Consider the following 24,529-nt stretch of genomic DNA (forward strand, 5'->3'; position numbering starts at 1 on the left):
TACTTAGATAGAGCAATTGAGCAAAAGCCACTCGCTCTCTAAAGCCATGGCTCTATAGCACTTCTGTTTTATCTCCTTTACACGACCAGGCCATGGGTTTTGCGATGGGAAGCTCCCATCTGTTACAATCTTATTTTCCATTCTCTTCTTGTTCTTCGTCTTCTTTCCCTTCTCATTCCCATTCTGTGATCTTTCATGTCAAGAACTGTGATGGTAAGTCCAAGAGAAAGAAAAGGGCAGCCATTGTTGCTTGTACGCGTCAAGAAGATCCAGATAGTATCATTTTTAGCAAGAAGAGAGCTGTTCTCTTTGTGGGTATTTGGGTTCTTCCCTTCTTGCAACTCAGGGCCAGAGCGCTTGAAGGTTCAATTACAAGTGAGTTTTCTTACTTCGTTGGCTCTTCAAGATTGATTTTCGATTTTGGGATTGGAAATGTTGCTTCTTTTATTTTTTTCAAATTATTGAATCGCGTGATCTCGGATTTGGACATTTTTTTATTCAATTAGATAATACGAAGGGATACGAGTGTACTCTTGCTATTTCAAGTTCTATTGGCTGGTTCATGGTAATTGATTTATGTTGTAAGGTAGACATCGTTTGATTCTTGTATCCTAGGTTTTTGCATCTGGGATAGTGTAAACGTCTACTTAGTGGCTGTTTGGTTTTAAAGACCAGACATGCGGATTCATGTTCTCTTCTTGCACTGGACTGAACCTACAGGCAGTTTCGGTTAACTTCAAACACCTTCTTTAAATCTTGTGAATAGGCATAGTGAATGTTACTTACCCTATGAAATCGAGAATTTCGTCAATCTTCAATTATTTTAAATTTAAAAAAAAAAAATATTTTAAAAAAGTTGAAATCTTGCATGATTTTGAATTCTGGGTAAGTTAGTATTCTGGATTCTTGAATAGTGAAAGCCCTTATTCCATCTAACTTGAGTAATTTCTGAAAGAATCGTTATGAACATTACTACATCAAAATATTTCCTTTTTACCGTCTTCTCTCCATTGAATGTTTTAGGGTTCTTATTAATGATTAATGAAGTCCAGCCTTCAGGGTCTGGGATGTGGTGAATAAATAAGCAACAAATAAATGGATAGTGTATCAAATTTTAACTTAGTTTTAATTCACTGAAATATTGAATCGTGAGCCAGTGAATACAAAATTCTTGAAGCTGTCAAAACACCTTGGAAGTGCTTATTTGACCCTCCTCTTTGGATGATGTTTTCCCATGATTTCATTAATTATGGTTTTTCATGATATTGTTTCCATTGTATGGTTTTACAATGTATTGTGTTGTACAATGTTTGCTTGTTTGGTTTGATTGTATAGTGTTGTTCTAAATAAAAATTAAATTACCTAAATAATCTCGTTTATTTTTGTGTGCAATGTAATCATTAATTCCTCATTTTTAATATTTAATAAATATTATATATTTATTCCAATTCACAAAGAGTTGATTTTTTATTTTCTAAAAAAAATAATATTTAATGTATTAAATATTTGATCAATAACGGGATATTCACTGAAACTTAGATTGGAGAGGTTGGTTTGGTTAATTAAGTAAATAATTGTTGTCAAGGTAAATTGGTCATATATAAAATATATGGGGACAAAAGAGGAGACGAATTTTCTATAACAATGCAAAACTACCAATTTAGTGGTTAAAGAATCTATGAGTTTTCATGGTTTTATAACCATGAAATTTAATCACTGAAACTTAGACAATATAGAGTACAATCTTCTTAAACATGGTTATCTCTAGAGCAATACATTACATAATCATGGAAAAACATCATCCAAACAAGGCCTAAAGATTAGAAGAAGCTATGAAGTGTTGTAATTGTATAAAATCATTAATGTCTTATTACAACATTCTGAAAAAAATCTTCAAACAGTCTTTGGTAGCTATATCATTGTCTTTTCTGGTTTGTTCTTAGAACGAAATGGAGGTCCTTGAAGATGATTTATAGGACTGTAAATGAACGCTTCCCTTTCTTTTAGATAAGTGGTATACATGGCAAGGTCTATTGTAAAATGAAAAATTCTGTTATTTTAAATACTGATGGAGTGAACATTTTTTGGGTGAATAATATATATTTTTATGATTTTATGAATTTCTTGTCACATCAAAATTGCATGAACATGAGGTCGGCTATAAAGCCTTGTGGGATCAAGTAATCAGCTCGAAGCTTAACATCATTTGCAGCTAGATATGGCATGTATTACATCCATGTTGGGTGACTCATGACTGTCCTACATGATTTGATCTTTCCCTTTGAAGGAAAAATATTTTCTTTATTATAATGATTGCTTTTGGCACCCACCTGTATCATCCCCTTCTTAAACTGTTATGTATTCGTTTATTTTATTACAGAAGAAAATGAGCTCAGCACATTTGAAGATAACCAAAAAGAACAGGTCTGAATCTCTGCTTCATTTACAAATAAAAAAAGACTAGTAATGTTATTTTTAATTTTTGATATTCTTAATTGAATTTGATTGTGTGGACAGCTTGCAATTCAAAGACATACCCCACCAAATCCCTTCCTGTCTGTCCTGAATGGACTTGGTATATTTGGTACTGGTGTTCTCGGTGCACTCCTTGCATTGACTAAGAAAGAGAAGAAGGCCACTGAAACAGAACTGGAATCTGTAAGCCTCTGCTGGCCTTCTCTGCCGTTTTTTTTGCGAAGAACCTGATTTTGCTATGATGCTTTTGAATTTTCAAGGAGCAATCCGTAGGGGATTTCTCTGTTGAGAGAATTTTAAGAAAAATACCCTTTATACCTTTGAATCTTCAAGGATTCAGACTTTTTTTAAAAAATATTATTTCTTTAAAATCTCTCTTTATCTACATTGTCAAAACAGAAGAAATTCTCTAATTTACTCTTCGTCAAACTCACTTCTTCTATTTTATGCTATAGTGTGTTGTTTGGCAATCATTTTTCTTAATTAACAAATGAACTGGTGGGGTGCACAGATGACTGCCAAACTGAAAGAGAAGGAAGCTGCTATTGTGTCCTTAGAGAAGAACTTTGAGTCAAAGCTGTTGAATGAACAGGAAGAATGGACAAAGCAACTCAGAAAGGCCAAGGATGAACAACTGGTTCTTGTGAACCAACTAAAATCAGCTAACAGTACAATTGCAGGGCTAGGACAGGAGCTGAAAAATGAGAAAAGAATTGTTGATGAGCTCAAAGTTCAAATAGATGGTCTAGAAAGAATCCTTTCAAAGGCCGAGGAAGATAAGAAAGCTCTTGAACAAGAGCTAAAGGAAAAACTCCATTCAATTGAAGGCTTACAAGATAAGATTAACTTGCTTAGTTTAGAGCTCAAGGATAAGGAAGAAAATGTTCACCACCTCAACTGTTCACTTGCTGGAAAGGAGCTGGAATTAAAGAACTTGAATTCTATCTACAAGGAAACAAAGGATGAACTGGCCAAGGTACATGGAGAAATAAAAACATTGAAAGATGAACTTCAGAAAAATAGAAAGGAACTGGGATTGAAGAATTCTGTGGTGGAGGAATTAAATTTGAAAGTGAGTTCTTTAATCTTTGAGAGGGATGAATCTAACAAGAAACTTGATGCTGTTCAGGAGCAGTACAGTGACCTAAAGTTGTCCTCTGAAAAGAAGGCTGCCTTGGATGCCAAGCTGTTGGAAGAAAGAGAAGATGAGCTTCACCAAGTAAATGAAAAGCTTAAGCTTTCTCTGAATGAAGCAAGCAGAAGCCAAGCCATGATTACAGATTTGACAAGGGAAAAGGAAGATTTGAAAAACATGCTTGATACAGAATTGAACAATGTAGTGAATCTGAAACATGAACTTCAAAGCACTCAGGAAGTTCTTGGGAAGCTGAGAAATGAGGCTTCTGATCTTGGAGAAGAACTAAAGCAGTCAAGAAATAGGTGCACTGAGCTTGAGGCTGAGGCTTCCAGAGTTCAGGTTGAGTTTGCTGAAGCTACGGAAACAATGCAGAAGAGCCTTGAGAAGGCGAATCAGAGTGGTGAAGTTTTAGCCGAGGAGATTACAGCAGCGAAGGAACAACTGAGAAATACTGAGGAGGAGCTTAAGTTAGTGTCCCGTGAACTGGCAGCTGTCACAGAAAATCGTGATAGTCTGCAGAAGGAATTGGTGGATGTCAATGAGAAAGCTGAAGTCACAGCCAATGAACTAACGGAAGAGAGAGAATTAGTTTCTTCTTTAAACAAAGAGGTACAAAGCCTGGAGAATCAAATCATGAAGGACAATGGGGTAAGAAAATCTCTTGAAACTGATCTAGAAGAAGCTACTAAATCATTAGATGAGATGAATCGAAATGCATTGATACTTTCTGGGGAGCTGGAAATAGCTAATTCTAGGATATCTAGCCTTGAAGATGAGAAGCAGGTGCTTTACAAGTCCTTAACAGAGCAGAAGAATGCATCTAAAGAGGCCCAAGAGAACATGGAAGATGCCCATAACATGGTCTTGACGCTTGGAAAGGAAAGGGAGAATTTGGAGAGGAAAGCAAATAAACTTGAAGAAGCCTTGGCCCTTGCCAAGGGTGAAATATTGAGATTGAGAAGTACCATACATTCCTCAAAAACACCTGCAAAAGAGGAACAACCTCAGAAAGATGAGGGTGAGGACAAGATCACTGTCACTGCGAAGAGAACTGGCAGAAGAAGAAGATCTACCTCTCAATGAAGCGTCTTCTTAAGTAATATCTAATTACTTCCCTATTTTGCTGTTATCGTCCTTCAAACAGTCTATTTTTGGGTTATCATCCATTTCTTCTATGGAGAATTTTCTCCATGCCTATGTATTGTATAGATGAGATCTCCAAGCATCAAAATGAGAAAAATACTCGTTAACAATGTTTCTCATGGTGTTTTTATGAATATTAGATAAGATTTACAATTTTTTCTGGACAATTTTTGCAGAAGGTCTCCTTATACAGATTACTTGATCATTGAATGTTCGCATGGACAATTTTCTTCCAAAATTGAATGAGAAAGCAAAAGCTTTGAAGGAATTAATTAATAAAATTTTAAAATATTAAAAAAATATTTTAATATATTTTTTAAAATTAAATAATTAATTAATAAAATTTTTAATAACATGAAAATTAAATAGTAAATTTGCTTATGTTTTGAAGTAATGCAAGTACAAGAATATCCCGGCAGCCCATCGAGGAGGAGGCCAGTAGGGCATTTGGCTCGCTGGACCACAGGGTTAGGTCTCAGGTGGGTTCGTTAGTTGGGTTCACATGTCTTGTATAGTCCCTACTCGCATTACCACGAATGAAGCTGTCAGGTGTCAACAACAAAAGAAAGGTTGCTTTTGTGCCTTGCATTCCGCTGCAATTTGCTAATAGCTCAAAAAGCCTCGTCTGGATGCTTCTATTTTCTTCTTCTTCTTCTTCCTTTTCAATTTTCTCTATAAACAGTCACTTCGTGTCTCTCTCGATTTAAATATAGGTTTTTTCTTTTGCTTCTTCACAATTACTCTATTTTCAATTTTACCAATCTAATTCATGCTCGGATCCGATCCGTCCGCTATTCATTTCCACAAATTACACTTCAAAATTCTGAGAAAACTTTTTCTGTCCCCCTGTTTTCAGAAAGCTTAAGAGCTGGGCGAGAATTGAGTTTTTCTTTTTGATAAATATTTCCAGTTCGTTCTGTAGTGGCGGACTGAGTTTGAAGAGTTTAGGTGGGTGTTAGGATTAGTGTTAGTCATGTTCTATGGTGCAGTGGTATGGGATCCGTGGCTAATTGTTGCCCAAATAGCGTGCCTTCAATGTCTTTACTATCTCACGCTTGGTTTTTTCTTATCCATTCTTGTTGGGACTCGGGTGTCTCGCATGAGCCTCGTCTATTTCTTTGATTTTGTTGCTGTCACCACATCTACCATCACCGGTTGGTGTGTTGTCACATCCTTTCTCCTCAGCTCCATTGCTGGGTAAGTATTGATCAATTTTACTCTTTTTTTTTTTTTTTTTAAATTTCTTAAAATTGTTTTGTTTGCTGAGCTGAAAGCCGAATGATTTATTTTTGGAGTTTTTTTTTCTGTACTGTTTAATAAAAATTTTGAATCTGTTGTTTTTGTTAGTTTAGTAGAAGTACAGTATGATTACTATTTAAGGTATTGGTTTACATTTTGTTGGCATCAGCTATGCTATCTTTTAGTTGACTGCATCCCTCAATTTCCTGATTGATATAGAAGGATCTTTAGTTTTTTGTAGTGCCTGGGAAGGATGCCCAGTATATATGCTCCAGGACACGTTTGTATCTCTGTAAAGGGGGCTCAGGTAGAACAATTTTAGCAATGCTAGTATATTGTTTCAATTAGTGTATATATATATATATAATGCTTTCGAGATGGTTCGGATAGTGGGAATTCAGCAAATTCTGGTTTTAACATTTCCTGTTTGGTCAGGTAATTTGAGCAGCTCTTCTGTCTTTGTGTGTGGAGATGCCATCTGTTATGCTTCTTACTCTTGATATGATTCATGTCAGTGAGAAAGATTGTTGTTTTTAGTTGTAAATTTGCTATGTTCTAAGAAATTTCACATCCCTTTGCATTGACTTTGTTCATGCCTGTATGTGGTAGCTGTTGAATGTACAGTACTGTTTTTTGTTTATAATATATAATAAACTTCCTCGTTTTTCTGTATTTGGTTTATGTAGAGCTGGATTTATGCATTACTTGATTGAGAGGGCAAAGAAGTGCTTAGATTTTTCTGCAACCCTCTACATCATACATCTCTTTATATGCATTATATATGGAGGTTGGCCTTCCTCACTAGCATGGTGGATTGTGAATGGTATTGGACTAGCAGTGATGGCTTTGCTAGGTGAATATCTGTGCATTAGACGTGAACTCCGAGAGATTCCAATCACACGATACCGATCAAGTAAGAAAATTTTCCTGTATCTGTCAAACAGCCTAAGAAGATTTTCATATATTTTTTTTCTGATTTTTCCTTCTTCTTCCATAATCCTTGTGTTGTGATACTCCTTTTGAGGGGTCACAGTTAATTCCAGTTATTGAGAAATTACTATTGTTGTCCTGCGAGGATCTATTTTGGTTTTGCTGTGATCTTTTGTTGCCCAAGCAATCAATTCGTGCCATGTACCATGCAGCTAGTATTCATGTTTGTGGCCTCAGGGCTGCAAGGAAAATGAGCCATTTTTTGTCAGGAGCACGTGCATGATAAGCTTCATCTTTGTTTTATTATTTAGTGAATGCACCGAGTCCAAGCCTCATCTTTAGGTTGTTAAATTGAACAAGTCTTGGTTCAAGTGTGACCATGGACATGTTAGAGAAAATGTTTAATTTTCTGTTTGACTAATGTCTATTAATGCTTTTGACAGCTTGTGCTGTTTGTTATGTTCTTTTAAAGTTTATTTTGGTCTTTTCCCTTGCTTTAGAGTTTTACGGATTCTGGAGGAATTTTCCTGAAAATGGTTCAATTTGAACGTCAAGCAATACGTTTGTTTTAGTTTTTTGAAATTTCATTTCAACTTTTATTGTGATTCTCTCTGATTAATTTTTTCAAGTAAACGTTCTGTTGCCACCTAGTTTATGTGCTTGGCCCTGACTGAGCGGACTACTGATGATTCATTAATGTTCTTTTTATAAAAAAAAAATCATGTAATATGTATGGATGTGTCGTGTGCGAGAGGATGATTTCAAATCTTCCTTTTTCTCTTGTTTTTTACATAATTCTGTGCCCTTCTTTTTAAGGGTTTACTGTTATTGGTCATTGGAATTAAGGAATGATGTTTCTAATCATATACGCTATTTCCATGCAGATATTTGATTGTCAAGGAATACTCGGACAGCAGGAACAAGCTTTATTCTGGGCCCATACTTTGCTTGTCGAATGATTTGAAGGAGCTCCTGGGTGAAGCTTGAAATCCGAACTATGATAGGATGATAGCTATAGTCTTCTAATTCTATCGGCTGTGCTGAAGATAATGATACAAGATGGCCACAGAAAATCAAGATGTTTGTTAATGATGGGAAGATGGAGAATGCAAGACTAGGTATGCATTGTGTCATGAAAATATAATTGTAAAATTTGTGGATAGTTTCTGGGAAAGATGTTTCTTGTTTTTCTGATATTATTTTCTTGTTCAGTGCCTTATTTTATATGACATTTGGATGAATTTCTCTGAACTGAGAAAATTTCTTAGAATTCTTGTAGGGCTGGTAAACAAACATTGATTTTGTTCAATCTTTTACAAAGGTTTGTTTTTCAGCTACTCAACATAGTATGCATGAACTAGAAATTATAACAAAGGTTATAACTTGCTAAAAGCTTCTTGAGGTTTTCCTTATAAATACTTTGCTCCTCATTGTTTCAAAATTAGTAATCTTTAGTCTTCAAGCTTTTGAAATATTAAAGTGTGTAATAAGATTAAAAGAAATGTTAGAGATTAAAAATATAATTAAATAAAGGTATTTAATTGTGATTTTTGAGAAAATTGAGAGATAAACGTGTAATTTATTCATTGATTTATCATCTGTGGAATGAGCAAGAGATTCCAAGTGGGTGGATGGAAAGATAGAAGAGAATTGAAGACCCAACCACCATTGGAGAGTGGTTGGTGTTTTTAATCCATTGGGAATTGTCATTAGAAAAGAATAATTTTGGATGTGGTTATGGTTAGAGAGTGGCGGGGTGGAGTGGCTCATGAGTGGCATCTCCTCAGTTGATATTTGAGGTTGAGGATCTCTTCTTCACTTTTTAAAGTTACACGTAATTAAAAAGAATAACATGCGTTTGACCAACAAATTCCCAGAATCTAAATTTGCTTCTAAGAGAAGCTACTCTCTCCTCCCTCTCTCTACACACGTGTATATTTGTAAAATATTTTACATCTTTAAATTTTATGAAAAAAGTCTTAAGGTAATTTAAATTTTAAAATTTTTTATATTTAAACTATTTAAAAATAAAAATAAAAATATTACTAAATTATAAAATATTTGCGGTAAAATTAAACAATAATTCGAGTCTTATAAATATATATATAATTGTATTTACCATATTATTTTATATTAAAATTATAAAATTACTTTAATTTTACTTTTACAATGCTTTTTTAATAAAATTTATAAATACAAATATGTATTTTATCAATTTATATTACTAACAATTTCTATCATTAATAATTATTAGAATGAATTAAAAAAAAATCTAGATTAATGGTTAAAAAAAACTAAACTAAAATAAAACAATTATAAAACTTGCATATTATTCCATATATAATAGCCAGTGGAGAGAGAATCAACATATTTTAGATAAATTATAAAATGTATATGTAATTTAATACACTTTTATAATGAAAGAATTTATTTGTTTGAAATTAATTTAAATATAATAAAATTTAATTAAAATTTTTTATATTAAATAATTAATAATAAAATTTAAATTGATTTAATTGATTTATATTTTTATTATTTTTAAATTAAACATAAATATTTATTCTTATAAATAACAATGATTTTTATCATCTGAAAAATCATTATTAATATTTTTTAACATTTAAAATATAAATTTTACATAATTTTTTACTATTAAAAATATAAAAATTATTTTTTAAAAATTAATAAAATAATATAATAAAATTTTTAATATTAATTATAAATGTATTAAATATTAATAGTTACTATTAAATTAAAATAATTTTTATAAATATCAATTATTAATTAAAAATAAAAAAATAAATTTAAAAGTAAAAGTAAAAAAAATAAAAAGAATTTTAATGGTTAATTAATTAATTTTGATATAAATAATTTTAAATAAAATAATTTCTTGTAAAATTTTAGTAAGATTTATTTTTAATTCAAAATTATTTGACATTCCAAATAATGACATAATTTTTCTAAATTTCGTGATTTGTATGAAAACTTCAAAATCATCAAATATTAAAAAGAAAAAAAAAACTAAAGCTTTTCTTTTTCACTTCTCTAAAAGGGACCATCTTATGTTTTGTATTTTGAGCACAAATTGAGTAACCCAAGCTGCCAAACAATGCATATGATTAAATCTTACATTTCAGAATTCCAGCTTCTTCTATAGCAGAAACATCTGGGTTTTGCAAAGAAACTTCTGGGTTTATTGAGGAGCAAAAACAGTTTTTTTTTTTTTTTAAAAAAAAATTGTAAAAGTTATTATATATCTTGGGATCTCTGTTAATCTCTCTTGCATATTGTCTTGTCCATGATCTTCTTTTGTTTTGATCTCTATTTTCCATAGGCAATGAAAACCTCTATATACCTCCAACATATTTCTTCTATTCAACAAAACATGCATGAAATCAGCAGTAAAATCAAATTCAATAACTTTGTTGGGACCTAAGAACTTCAAAATCTCTTCTTTAAAGAGCATACTTTTCATCTATTCTCTCTTCAAAAAAGAAACAAGGCAACATTCCCCATTGCCTAGAAGTTTCTCTCATAACTACACCCTCTTCCTATCTAATCTGCCATAATCTGAAACAGTCAACTCATGTTTTCAAATTTCTCCTAACCTCCAGAATCTCATGGCTGAGATTTCCATAAGGACGAAATGTCGGCCACGGCTTCTCCAACTGTAAGATAGAGTCCATTTAATCCAAAGGACTCTAATACTTCAGATTTCTGTAGCTTTTCCATCACACTTCCAACAGGATTTGCCAATACAAGCTGTATAACAGAAAGAGCGACCCAGTTATCAGAAGAACACACATTAGTAAAATGCTTTGAAAGTGAACTTGATTTGGTGTGGTGTTACCTGAAGAGATCTTTTCTCCAGCATCTTTCTGAGTTCACACACTAGCTCAATACCGCTCGTGTCTATGGCCGTAACAGCTGAGAAAATAAAGAAGTAAAAAATTTTCAAAGTGTTGGTACTGCAAATCAATGATTCTGGAAATGACAAAAAGGTAATATACCTGTCATGTCTAAAATTATGCATTTAAGTGTACTTCCATTGTTTGATTTTATCCTATCTTCTTCTTCACGAACCCATCTTAGTATCCTGCAAAAGAAGATCTTTCATTTCAGAAAGTTCACCTCAACACTGTAAAGAAGAGGAGATATGATTTGAATTCTATGCCAATAATTTACAAGTGCTGGGTATTAAAGGTGAACAAACCTTTCTTGGAGGTAAGTAGAATTTGCGAAGTACATGGGAGACTCAACGGCGAGTATGAGAAATGAAGGAACTCTTAGAGCTTCTCTATATCTGGTGAGGCTCTGGTATACATGAGTTCCTGGTATGTTTCCCATAGCTACAGTGTTTGGCCTGGTGACATGTAGTAGAATCTTGAATACTGAAACCCCGACCTGAATTCCCAGCCACGAAATCAGCCAAGTTAGCTCTTTTTCGATTCATTCATGTTGTTTTCAAGCCTAGAATTAAGACAAGCTAAGTGAATTGGTGAGCTTACTGCTATGGCAAGACCCAAAGGCACTGAAATGAAAAGAACCCCAAAGAAGGAGCACAAACAAGCCAAGAAATCGAGCTTGTCAACTTTCCATAATTGATATGCAGTCTGATAATCAATTAGTCCGATCACGGCTGTTATGATGATGGCTCCCAAGATTACATTTGGAGTGTAGTAGAAGAGTGGCATGAGAAACAGCAGCGTCACAAGTACTGCTGAAGCCATTACTATGTTCGAAATTGCAGTCTGTGCCCCAGCATTGTAGTTGACTGCAGATCGAGAAAATGATCCTGAAACAGTATTTGCAGACGGGTTTACAAGTCGTACGAATAATGAGCCAGTACTACCAAGAGAGAAGTTAAAATTATGAAAGGATCGTCACCTGTTGTGACGTAGCATGAAGAACAAGAACCGGCCATGTTCATGAGACCAATAGCCATCATTTCTTTGTTACCATCAACTTGGTAGTTCTTTAGCGCAGCAAATGTTCTTCCAACAGCAATTCCTTCCTAGAAGATTAGATGATCTTATAAAGACGCTAAGAATCCTGAATTTCTGCATACAGTTGTAGTGACAATATGAGCAACTTACGGTGAGAGATAGAATTCCGGTTACAATGCCGGTTTTGATAGCAACTGCCAGATAAGAACCCTTAAAATGTAGCATATTTGCTGAAGGTGGATTCAAGCCTTTAGGCAAATGACCAATCTGTTAAGGGAGGTGCACATAAATATCTTGTACAGATGATTCTGATATAGAATCAACAGAGCTTAAACTTTCAATTCTTACAATTGGGACGCCATGAAGCTTTGACCTGAGGCAGAAAACTAAAAGGGTAGAGACAATCACTGATGTTAATGGTGCTGCTGCTGACACCCAGAAAAGCTTTGGTCTTTTCATGCTCTGTTTCAATCCGTCAAATATTGGAAGTCAAGAACCATAATCAGTCATAGGAGAAAATAATGAAGAGTTGATTTTGGCAAAATGGAGGCACTTACAATATGCCTTGTTGTCAATAGAAACGCTAAGAATATGAACCCGATAACAATGGTTTGCCAGGACCACTGCACATTTAATTGCTACTGTGTTACCATATGAAATTCTTAAAAAGACCAAATAATAAACATGGTTATTTTTCCAATTAAATTGCAAAATAAAGAGCCTTCTGCAAGAAATTTACCTCATCTCTGTGGTTGAAAACAGAGGCCATTACCGGAACAAACTGCATCTTGCTAGTGAAGTGAACAATTCCAAGCAACCCTTTTAGCTGTTGCAGTGAAACAATGATGGCTGCACCAGCCATAAACCCAACAAGCGTGGCCTTTGACAGAAAATCAATAACAAAGCCTAACCTGCAAACATATTATCATAAAAAGCCAAAATCAGTTCAAATTCAAGAACAGAGGAATTATGTTTCATTTTCTCCATCAGAAATCCCCTACTTCAAATCTTATTATTTTTTCTTCAAAGAAAGAAATGACAGTGCTCAAGTTTGCCATGAACTTGAAGCAGCTTTTTCTTTTTTTCAAATGAAATTTTTTAATAAGAATTAAGTTCAACATCTAGACAGGAACACAAGAGTAATGTTAATCAGAAAAATTCAAGCAAAAACCATCACTATCAACTTCTTCTTTTACCTTAGCAGACCTAGAGAAGCCTGAAACACACCAGCGAAGAAGGTAGCAGTGAAGGCCAATTTCAGATAAAGAATTTGATTTTCAGTAGGAGAAACTGCCTCACTTAGCATGGATCCCATCACCAATGATGCTATAGAGACTGGACCAACAGCAAGATGTCTAGAACTTCCAAGGATAGAGTATATCAATGGAGGTACAAAGCTTGAATCTGCATCAAAATTACTCATTATAAATTTTCATTTTGAAGATCATATTCATATTTAAATCTGCTTATAACTTAATATTGATACTCACATAAACCAACTATAGGTGGCAGATTTGCGAGTTTTGCATAACTGATTCCCTGCAACAAGAAATTTTATCAGCTCACTTGAAAGGAAGAAGCACTAATTTCCAATTCACAGAAAAAAAAAATTCGAACTTTTAGGCCAGAAATCACATGAATTGCTAAGACAAGAATCATGTTCCCAGACAAAACAAGGACAGAATAGAATGAGAACAAAAAATTTACTAATAAAAAATAAACCCATTTGAGACTAGGCTCTAAATTAACAATAACAATCACTCTAAAGATACAAATGAAATAGCAAAGAATAAATGGCAACTCCCAACTCAGAATCGTTTGTCCATTAAAGCTCATAAACCATAAGATGACAAACGCCATCAGTGCAACATCACATGCATAAGCACATCTCTCTCTCTCTCTATATATATATATATATAATATGTATGCATGTACATGATACATTTCCATGTATGCATGTATAATATAGCGTTCTTAATACCTGTGGAATAGCAAGACTGGCAATGGTGAGACCAGAGATGATATCAGACCTGAAGAGTCTCAAACTATACTGAGGACCCCATTGGAGGATTGGGAACAAGAATTGAAAACCCAGAAGCAGTTTCTTGCACAAAGTTTGATTCTTGAATCTGTGGAGAGGATCATCAGGGAAGAAGATCTCACCAAGCCTTTGCTTGAGTTTCTGGAGGGTGGTTTGCTGAGGTGGAGGGCAGACACTGTGTATCACCATTGGTGGCATTGCCGCTTCAGTGGTGATTCTGAGGGCTGTTTCATGGCTAGAGAAATCTTCTACTCTATTAGAATTGACACCCATTTTTTTAACCAAAGCGAAGAAGAGAAGCGAGGAGACAACTTGCTGAAGAAAGACATTGGCATGGGCTTGAATTTATAGGGAAACCATACTTAGCGAGGGAGGGCATTTGTTGTCAGGATGCCAGTTACTTCAATAGTTGTCTCTATTTGTATGTAGGGGCTTTTTTGTCATTTTATGTAATTTCTCAAGGAAGTTTATAACTACATGGTTTTGGTATGCTAGGGGTAGTTTGGTCATGCTGAGGGTCCACTAAATTTATATTTTTTTATATAAATTATGCTGAAACAAATTTGTAGCAAATATTAATTTACTTATAGAAGATTGGTTTAGTTATTAAGAATAAAAGTAACGGTTGGTTTATTTTTGCTGAAAATATTTTAATTTATTTATTTTAAACGCATTAAGTTAATGTAGAAAATATATTTTAAAAATTAATTAGATTTATATAAATTTATAATGTAAAAATTTAATATTCATATATTTAATCCGGTGATAACTCATCTGAATAAATTCAAAATTTTCTCTAAGTTTTAATTTTCAATTTTCAATTCTCATTAAAAAAAAATAAAAATTTAAATTATTTTTTTAAAAAAAATATATATATATAAACTTGCTAGGTAAGGATTGATTTGGATATACTATCATTTTATTTTAAATATTTATTTATTTATATATGGTAAGATTAAATATATCATTACCAAATATATCTTAATAATAAAAAATAGGCAGGTAATATAATGTAAATTGAAGCAAAATCCAGGAAAAATTAGCAGGGTTGACAGACACACCTGAGTATTGCAATGGGCCATGAGGAGTGCTCAAGAAATTATGGGAAACATATTAATTACAAAATTTGGGAATTATTTGGGGTCCGTGTATCACATTTCATGGACTGTGTTTAGTGATATTTTATGTCATTAGTTGACCATTGTAGAGTCATCTTTTGATGGATTGTGAGTTATCGTTTTGATGGATTGTGAGGTGGTGATATTAGTAATTGGTTTAAATTGAAAAAATTGATTGAATGAAATTAATTTAAAATTTTAATTTAATTTTTTATTTATTTCGGTTTAATTTAATTTTTAATTTTAAAATTTTCAGTTATTTCATTTTGGTTCGATTATGATCTGAAAAAGTTAAAAAAATCAAATTGAATCGATTAGTGATAATAATATAATATTTTTAATAATTTAGAATATTTCAATTAAATTTTAAGATATTAAAAATAAATATAAAAAATAAAAAATTTATTAAAAATTTAAACTGATCAAATCGAATCAAATTGAAATTTCAATTAAAATTTAAAATATTAGAAATAAAGTGTAAAAAATAAAAAATTTATTAAAAATTTAAATCGATCAAATCAAACCGATTCGATTTAATTTTTTATTAAAATCGATTTGTTTCAATTTTTATAAATATTAAAATTTTAATTTTTAATTTATTATGTTCAGTTTAATTTTGAATATTTTAAATCATATTGATCGAATATTCACTCTCATAGAAAAATAATTAGAGAAATAATTTAAATTCTATGAAAAAAACACTTTGTATTTTATTAATTAATTTTTATTTGATTTTAAATATTTTTATTAATTAATTTTTTAAATACTCAAAATACTAAAAAAATATAAAAATATATTTTTTTAAAACAATATTTTTCATAAAATAAATGTAACCTTAAAATTTAATAATCCCTCCTTTCTTGATGAAAGATGTGCCAGCGCAGGATGTATAATTGCTTTAGGATGATAAACAAGTTACAATATTTATAAAAATACATAAATTTTTTTCCCCAACCCAAAATCTATTAACTTTGTTTTAATTAATAAAAAAAAGGTAATTATAATAATAATTATTATTAAAAATGCGAATTTGAGTGGAATATCTCATATTCCAATTGAGCTCCCTTCTCGAAAGAAATAGGCATTCAATCGTGGCCGTCCAATTGAAGTTTGCTGGACAACAATTTGATACCTGCACCTTTCTTTTTTTACTTCTCTTTTTCTCCATCTCGACTTTTGTACATACTTATTCCAATTTCCATATGATAAAGTTTCTCTTCTAATTCAAGTTGTCAACTGGTGAATGGTTCTGCAGAGCAGAGGTACCCATTCGGTACTTCCCTATTCTGCTAATTCAACTTCTTTTTTTCTTTTTTTATAACCTCGATTTGGACATAACAATCTCATGAATAATTACCAAGTTTAATCTGCATTGACTAATAATTATAACCTAAATATTCATGCAAAAGAAAAACTTATTGCTATTTTTATATAAATTACTTTAAAAACATAGTATTGAAAGTTTTACGAGTGAAATATAAGTTACCTTTCAAGAGTTGATATTACGTCAAAAGTAACTTCAAGAACTCTATCATAATGAAAATGCAACCTCAAAAAATTAGAAAATAGGAAATAAATTGTGAGAAAAAAGGTTGAAATAAATGCAATAAATAGCAAATATTTATGATTGTGATGTCAGATTTGACTATGGGAAAAAAGTAAACACAAAACTCCATTAAGTTTCATTTCGCAAATAAATATATATACATCATGAAGTTGACACCACATAAGAGTGAAACATAAAGAGTTCCACGTTGCCGGAACTAATGCAGAAATGGGCAGAGGGTGAGAGATATGGGAAAACATTGCCTAGCCATAACAATGGAAGCTCATGCTATTCCTCAAAATATTTATAGCAAAGGCAAAGAAAGTCGATTCTTCAAACTTTAAACTGTACAGTTAAGCCTCATCTTGTAATTGTGATCTTTTTTAAAAAGAATTAACAAAATATTTATAGCTATAATATAGATCAATATCTTTTCTTTATTTTCTCGTTTTAGTATATATAAAATTTAAATTTTTATAGTTTTTCTGTTGAATTTACATTAATGGTGAAAATGGATAATGTGCCGTTTATATGAATTATAAACAATTCTCTCCTTGAATTAGTTTTTGAGTGAATTAGTTTAGAACTACCACTAAAATTCTGTGTGTTGAGAAATTCTGAGCGTAAAGGGTGTGTTAAATCTCATATCGATTATAGAATCAGTTGTGAAAAGAATTAAACTAGTTTTTAGATAAATTAAATTTAGTTTAAATTTAATACTTTTCTCATTTATTTATCGATAATACTATCTAATAATTTTGCACATATAATATGAAAATGTGGTCGGAAAAAGACCCACGAAATGCAATAGTAGTATATTAAAGCACATTTTCTTTTGACTCTTCACTTTTTTTTTTTTTTTTTTTTTGAACTTTAGTTTCCTCCGTCTCTATTTATTCCCTTGCATTCACTTTTACTTTCAATATACTCAGATTCACTTCTCATTTTATTAATTTAAAAAAAAATCAAATTCAGACTGAAAAAAAATTTAAATATAGTAATCTTTTTAATTATAGATCTGATTATTGTTTTCGATTGACCAGAAGTTGTGATCTTATTCTCATGCATGCTCGAAAGCTAATATGCGACAGTGACACTAATTAAAAGAAAGAAAGGTCATCTTCCACAGTTGGTGGCTCTTGAGCTATTGTTAGGTTATTTTAAGATCATATAATGGTTTATAAATAACACCTCTCTCTCTGTTACAGTGTCATTTTTTTCTATCGTTGAGATCCATAAATACGAATGTGTCAGAGTCTCTCTCTATGCCATGTATCCATTTAATTTTCCCGGAGCAAATGCGGACAGGGGTGCGAAGCGACCGAGTTTACCCTCCTTTTTCTAGTCACATCACCAGGCTGGGCTTCCTTTGAAAGAACCCGCATGTGAGGTCTGTCCGGCCTGGTTCCTCGACTGGACTAACTGGACTGGGACACACAATCTGAGCTGGTTTACTTCAATAAGGGTTTTGTGGATTTTGGTCCTACCTTCATCGTTAAAATCCAGCCTTATTGTAGAAAGCTCGACCATAAAAAATTAATTAGATTAAAGTTGAAATATCTTGGCAATGATTAGATTAAACTGAAGGATTCAAGCAATGCAATAATTCTAATAAAAAAACCGGACTGAATTCAATGTTTATAGATTCTCTTAGCCAGCAAAGAATCACAGAGAAGTCAAAAGTTTTCAGCTGTGTGATTTGCCCAATGGCAAGAATCAAGATTATCACGTCATTAACACCAAACACAGACTCTTCATGGAAAGATTTTTCTTTCCCTCAAGCAACTCTTGTAGGTCATGGAACGGCAGAGATATTCTCCCCATATGCGGTGAAAGACCAGCGATCAAAGTTGGCTAATTATGCTCAAATTATCATCATTGGACATTGTCCCTGTATGCGGCGAGAGGTAGCAGTTCTTTTGGCCTTTTCTTCCTAAAATTGGATTCTACTCAGAAATTAAATTAATTCTAAATTAAAACGCTATTATTAAGGCCTTATGGAAAATATTTTTTATTTATTGAAATTAAAGCTATGGAAATTAAACTTTGATTAAAATTTTAAATTAAAAATATTTTGACCTGAAAATGAGACTGATCAGTAGACTTAATTAATTGTACCTAAAAATGGATGGTAAAAAGCAGAATGATCAACTGTTTGCGTAGGGCAATTTTTTTTAGATATATAATTTTAATAAAAATTAATTTGTAAGGAATGAAAGCCACAATTGATGAACCAGATTTAAACTTGTTGGAATAATTTGTCTGATATTAGATTGATGAGAATATATAATGTTTTAGCGGTGTTGGAGAGATCAGTGGATAGGCGTGGCATATCGGTTGGAATATATATAGTGGGTGGGGTGTAGTGCAGTTTTTTATTCTTTCAATAACAAGCAGTTTCTACGGTTCCGATCTTAACACCTCATTTACTCGTAAGATTTTTTTTTTAAGAAAAAAATTTACACTTACACTTGGAATTAAGGCCTTTAGTTTTTGTTTTTTTTCAAAATACTCAAGCGAGCTTATGCCACATATAGCCGTTAATTTTATGGGATTTTTTTTTTTATAATTATTTATGTTTAGACGGTGTAAAGATATTGTTTTATTTTATATATCACAAAAATATGTTTTAGAAAAAAAAAGGAATGATATATGTGGAATTCGAAAATGATAATTTTAACTTTTGAAATTCTTTTTTTCTAAGGAATTTTGTATTTTCACCGACATTCATAAAATCATAAAAAAAAAATTAATAAATTTTTCAAAAACGTATGAATTAACTATTTAATTTTTTTAAATTATAAAGATTAAATAATAATTTTTACATTTATATGACAATAGCGGCAGAGCTGGAAACCAAATTAAGAATTGGATTATGGCATTATCGTGACAAGTTTGATTATGTCACCATATAATTCTCATTAAGCTAGGGTTTGAAAGCGGGTGGTTCAGCCACCGGTCCCTAGTGCAAGCCCATGCAATGGGCATTTGAAAGAGTAAACGAACCTCACACCTACATTTAATTTCTGAAACCGACCAGTCATGACACAGCAGCATTTGACAAAGGTCAATGGCTAGGGCTCGAACCTATAATACGAGCCGATTATCAAGAGATCAAGTAAGTGGAGAAGTTTATTCTTGGAATATACCAGTTCCTTCAAGCTTTATGCAGCACATTTACATTATAAAATTTTCACGTCTTTGATCATAATAAACTTGACTTTTTCTTCTTCTTCTTGAAAGGAGTTCTCTCTATATATATAGGCACTACATGGTCCTCCACCAAAAGTCAACTTTCTGGGGACCTTGAAGTCTTGAACTGCTAAATATCCAATGCTTCTGCACATTTCTACCATTAAATTCATGTAGTGGTGAAGGCACTGATAAGAACTTAAATTTTTTTTTATTCTTAGAACCTATGGGGTCTCATTGATTTCACAGATAAAGCAAATGAAACCTGCAGCATAATAGAACCATGGTGGTGGTAATTATGAAACTTTAGGCAAAATGTATTTTCTGGGTTTTGATAGAATAGTGTAATGTGATGAGTGGATTGCATAAAGCACTTCTTTGAACAGTTTGAATTGTCCAGTGATATGACATTTGTTAATTGGTATAGGTCAAACATGTGCTGTGTGAAATTAAGCAAGTGGATTCACAAGTTTAATTCTTAAAATTGGATTGTTAGGGTTTCAGTATTGAGGAGTGAGAGAGAAATGAGGAGAGAAGTAAAAAAAAAAAAAAGGAAACCGAAAAGAAAGTCAAGAGTGATTGAGAGTTTTTTCTTTTTTTTTTTTTTGTCAAAAGATGAAATTAACACTATGTTTGGATGAGGTGAGAGGAGGATAGTAAAGAGAAAAGTAAAGAAAGATAAAGAGATGACACGATAAGAAGAGTTACAATAAAAAAAATATATATATTCAGAAAGAGGTAAACTAATGGGAGGATAGAAGGGGAATGGAAGACAAATTTTAAAGATTTGTCTCACATTTTCCCTTTTATACTCCAATTTTAAAGATTTGGGCGCAAGAAAATTGGCATTTGAAGGTAATTAGTCTTATCCTCATAATGTAACGAAATAATTATAAAAAATAAAAATATAACTAACTTTTTATTAAACGGTCAGCATTTTAAATAATCAGCAATTAATTAATCAATTATTTTTAATAATTTAATTGATAAATTTTATTGTTATTTTATTATTTTTTATAATAAATCATTCTTTAATAATAATCCGCCTAAATTTCATTTTACATGATAAAAGAAATATTGTATAATCTTATATTTTTGAAAACTTGCTGCCTCACAGAACAATTTATATCGCTGCATCGATAGATGAGCCGCATGAAGTTTTATAAATGAAAAAAATTATTATTAATAGAATTGTACACCATTCTATTTAAATTAAAAAATTAATGGAATTAAATTAATATGAAAATTTAATTTAATTTAATTTTTAATTTTAAAAATTTTAATTATTTCGATTTAATTTTGATGACTGCTGGATTCCTTCATCCCGGACCAGGGGCTTGACCACAGCCCAAGGCCCATGACGTAGAGGCCCACACACCTGATATATATAACAAGCCTGGCTCATCCAACCTTCAAGGCCGGGCTCGACCCATCTTCCTCACTCAAGCCAGCCCGGTCCGCATGGAGCAGGCCCTCTCCACTCAGGCTTAGCATCCGGCCCAACTCTCGGTCCAGCCCAGGATCCAGAAAAATATTCACCAGACAACCTGGCAGATCCGCTCGAACGTACGCACGGGGAGAATCAGAGGCCGTTACGCATGGAGCAGGCGGCTGATACCCCAGTACTTCCGAATCCGCATGGCAGAGACGCGTGGCCCAATCCTGGAGAGACCTTTACACGTCACCAGCAAGCAAGACAATGTATAAAAGAGGAGTCCCCTCCTCAGAAAGTTTAAGCCTTATTCTGTAATAGAAAAACCCTGGTAAAACCCTATTCTATCGGATCTAGATCCTTCAGCAGGCGCCGAGGTTGAGCTCGACCCACCATGGCTAGACGGCCGAGCTGATTTGATGCTGCGAGAGCTCGGCTTGGAAGTTCGAGAAGAAGCTTTGACGGGAGGTCGGCTGACCTTCTTCGAGGAAGCGGCCTGAGCCAGCTCTGCAGCAATCTCAGTTACAGAACACCCATCCCCAAAGGCATCAAAAATTGCATGCATGTTCTCCCGAGACAGGTCAAAATTCTTGGGGAATTTGATGCCATCCATTTTAACCTCAGAAGCTACAAGAAACACGAAGTTATAAAGAGTTAGCATACTTCATGATGTTATGAGCAAAGAAAAAACAAAATAGTCGGACAAAGCACTATACCCGTGTCCCGGATATCCCTAAGGTTGGACGCAAACATACACTTCTCGACATCATACTTCCTCTCAACGGAAGTCAGCCGAAGCAGCCCGACCTGCTCAATAAGACTCAATTCGGGCAGATCGTTGCAGCCCGGATAGATCTCCCCCCACCTTAGGTCAACATCCCACGATCGGCAGGACCCTAGTTTTAACTCGGCCACAAGGAAATTCTCTACCCATCCCTTTATAGAATCCTTGTAGCCCGTAAGAAGAGACAGCCCATTACGAGGGGAAAAGTAATAGAAGTTTTGCTTCGCCCTAACCAGACGGAAAAAAGTGACAAACAGACAGGCCGTAGGTGCAAAACCCCAACCTAGACAGATAGACTCGAAACAGGACATGAATAAAATGAAATTTGAGGATAACATTCGAGGAGTTACCCCAAAGTATTCAAAGACCTCAACAAAGAAAGGGGTAAAAGGTAACGGTAGACCAAATTCTCTCTGCTTCAGGAAAAACACTATGCTACGAACCTCTTGGGGATCCACCAAACCAGGAGGGCGAGGGTAAGGAAGAACTATCCTCTCATTCGGAAGAGGTGCTCGAATAAGATACAACGGAGTATCTAAAAGCCTCCAGGAAATGTGATTAGTTATGTTGGAAGGTGTAATATGCGACTCAAGGTCAAAAACATCAGGAAGCTTTAAACTTGCCATGGAAGAACAAGGAAGCGTACCTGAAAATGCAATAAGGTGAGAAAAGCAGAAGGAGTTGCAGGGAGACAGAGAGCAGAAGAGAGCTAATTTCTTCGAAAGACAGAAAGAATTCGAAATGAAAGGCAATGATGAGACGGAACGTTGATCTGAACAGTTTTGTTTTGGAGCGACGCGACCATTAATTGCTCTCAAAGTTTACCCTCTCAACGGTTAAGTAATAACCGGAGAGAAGGTAAAGGGGCAAAAGGGTGATCGCTGGGCTTGTCTACATCTATCAAGGGCCAGGTCCACAATGATAGCCCATCACTTAAAAGTCCAGGCAAGTCCAACTTGTTCGGACCTGATTTCCAGCCAAGACAACTTAACCCACAAGATTCACCACTTCACCACATCCGTGGTAAGTATCAAGGAAATAGAAGGAAAAACTCAAAGATGCAAGCAGATGAAAGCATGATAAAGGTTAGACCTACTCATCACGTAGAATACATATAAGATTTGACTTGTTGTTAAAACAAGGGTTACGAGATCGGAAAGAGACGACAAGGATACCTCGGATCCATACTGAGCTGAGAGCTTAGAGTTTAGAGTTTAACTCATCAGAAGCCGAGCTCAGAGGTCGGATTAGTCCAGCTCGGACAGCATGACTTGGGAGCTCGGCCAGCTAAAGGAAACTCAGAGCTCATTTCACTAAGCAAAGACAGAACTCTCGGGTCGGTCAGTCCAGCTCGGACAACATGACCTGAGAGCCCGGCCGGACGAAGGAGACTCAAAGCTCAATTCATCGGAGTAAAGACCAATCTCACAGGTCGGTCAGACAGTCCAGTTCGGAAACTTGAAAGCCCAGTTGGCTAAGTGGATCCGGAGTTCAACTCATCAAAGCTCGCAGATAGGATAGATCAGCCCGGGAAAAAGCAGGATAGAGCTCAATTGGTTAAAATTATAAGGCGAGCAATCTAAAGTATTTCACACATGATAAAAGAAGAACAGCTTAAGCATGAGAGCAGAACAAGAACTTCATTAAAAGAAAAGTACATTACAGCACGTTACAAAGGCTTACACTACGGGATGAAAGACTATCCTTAAAGGATTTACATAACCACATACATCATCATCTACGATTACATCGTTATCACCTATCCTACTACTCTGGTCTTCAGCCCGGAGGAATTCTCACAGCTCGGAATGTGAGTTTGGCAGAAAAGGCCAAGATCTGTCCCGCTATTATAGGGGAACTGAACAAGTTGATTCCCATAAACATTTCTCACTGTTCCCCTGGGCAAACTGTAATACCCGGCTAGACTCCGGTATCGGAATTCCTACCGTCCGGTGGAAATCTCGGATGTCGGAAGCCTCTAGTAGGGTAGAAACATGTTTTCATAAAATGTTTTAAAGCATTTCATGATTTTAAGTATGAAAATTAAATGAGTTTTTGCATGAAAAGTCTTTGGAGGAAAACCCAGGTTCGGCCGCCGAAAGTCAAGTTCGGCCGCCGAACATGCATGCGTTTTGGAGGCACGTTAGGCCCCGAAAGCATGAGTGAGGGAAGTTCAGGTTCGGCCGCCGAAAGTCAAGTTCGGCCGCCGAACATGGCATGCGTGCGGAGGCACTTTCGGCCCCCGAACGTGGCCTGGCCAGCCACTATAAAAAGGGGCACTTAGCCGAAATGGGCGAGCTTTCTCCCATTTTCGGCCACAGCTAGCTTCCGACCTCCCTCTTCCCAATCTAGTGTTCTTCCTTCAAATCCCCACCATTTTTCTTGAGTTTTAAGCTTGCATCGAAGGTTTTGAACTTTTTAAACAAGTTTTGGAGCTTTAGGAACCCAGGAGCTCATTTTCGTGGATCTCCAAGTTTAGGTCGTCTCCCTCTCGATCTTCAAGAGGTAAGAGCCGATCTTAAGCTCCTTATATGTTTTAAGTAAG

The 24,529-nt window shown here is 34.0% G+C and overlaps 3 protein-coding genes across 3 annotated transcripts; 2 read left to right on the top strand and 1 right to left on the bottom strand.

Moving 5' to 3' along the window:
• Positions 1 to 4,923, top strand: LOC110625815 (MAR-binding filament-like protein 1-1). Its single transcript, XM_021771469.2, has 4 exons — positions 1 to 375; positions 2,381 to 2,424; positions 2,518 to 2,658; positions 2,987 to 4,923. The coding sequence occupies exons 1-4, from the start codon at positions 93 to 95 to the stop codon at positions 4,694 to 4,696; spliced, it is 2,178 nt and encodes a 725-aa protein (XP_021627161.1). The 5' UTR covers positions 1 to 92; the 3' UTR covers positions 4,697 to 4,923.
• Positions 4,924 to 5,184: 261 nt separating this feature from the next.
• Positions 5,185 to 8,176, top strand: LOC110625817 (protein SYS1 homolog). Its single transcript, XM_021771471.2, has 3 exons — positions 5,185 to 5,953; positions 6,682 to 6,908; positions 7,810 to 8,176. Exons 1-3 carry the CDS (start codon positions 5,730 to 5,732, stop codon positions 7,815 to 7,817), a joined length of 459 nt encoding a protein of 152 aa, XP_021627163.1. The 5' UTR covers positions 5,185 to 5,729; the 3' UTR covers positions 7,818 to 8,176.
• A 2,101-nt stretch (positions 8,177 to 10,277) lies between these two features.
• On the bottom strand, positions 10,278 to 14,240 carry LOC110625816 (probable sulfate transporter 3.4). Its single transcript, XM_021771470.2, has 13 exons — positions 13,853 to 14,240; positions 13,362 to 13,410; positions 13,068 to 13,275; positions 12,611 to 12,782; positions 12,429 to 12,494; positions 12,220 to 12,333; positions 12,022 to 12,138; positions 11,813 to 11,939; positions 11,434 to 11,720; positions 11,139 to 11,329; positions 10,936 to 11,021; positions 10,776 to 10,852; positions 10,278 to 10,687 (listed from the first exon to the last, which is right to left on the bottom strand). Exons 1-13 carry the CDS (start codon positions 14,183 to 14,185, stop codon positions 10,544 to 10,546), a joined length of 1,971 nt encoding a protein of 656 aa, XP_021627162.1. The 5' UTR covers positions 14,186 to 14,240; the 3' UTR covers positions 10,278 to 10,543.
• Between the last annotated feature and the right edge of the window lie 10,289 nt (positions 14,241 to 24,529).

This window comes from Manihot esculenta, chromosome 11, assembly GCF_001659605.2.
Source record: "Manihot esculenta cultivar AM560-2 chromosome 11, M.esculenta_v8, whole genome shotgun sequence".
NCBI lineage: Eukaryota > Viridiplantae > Streptophyta > Magnoliopsida > Malpighiales > Euphorbiaceae > Manihot > Manihot esculenta.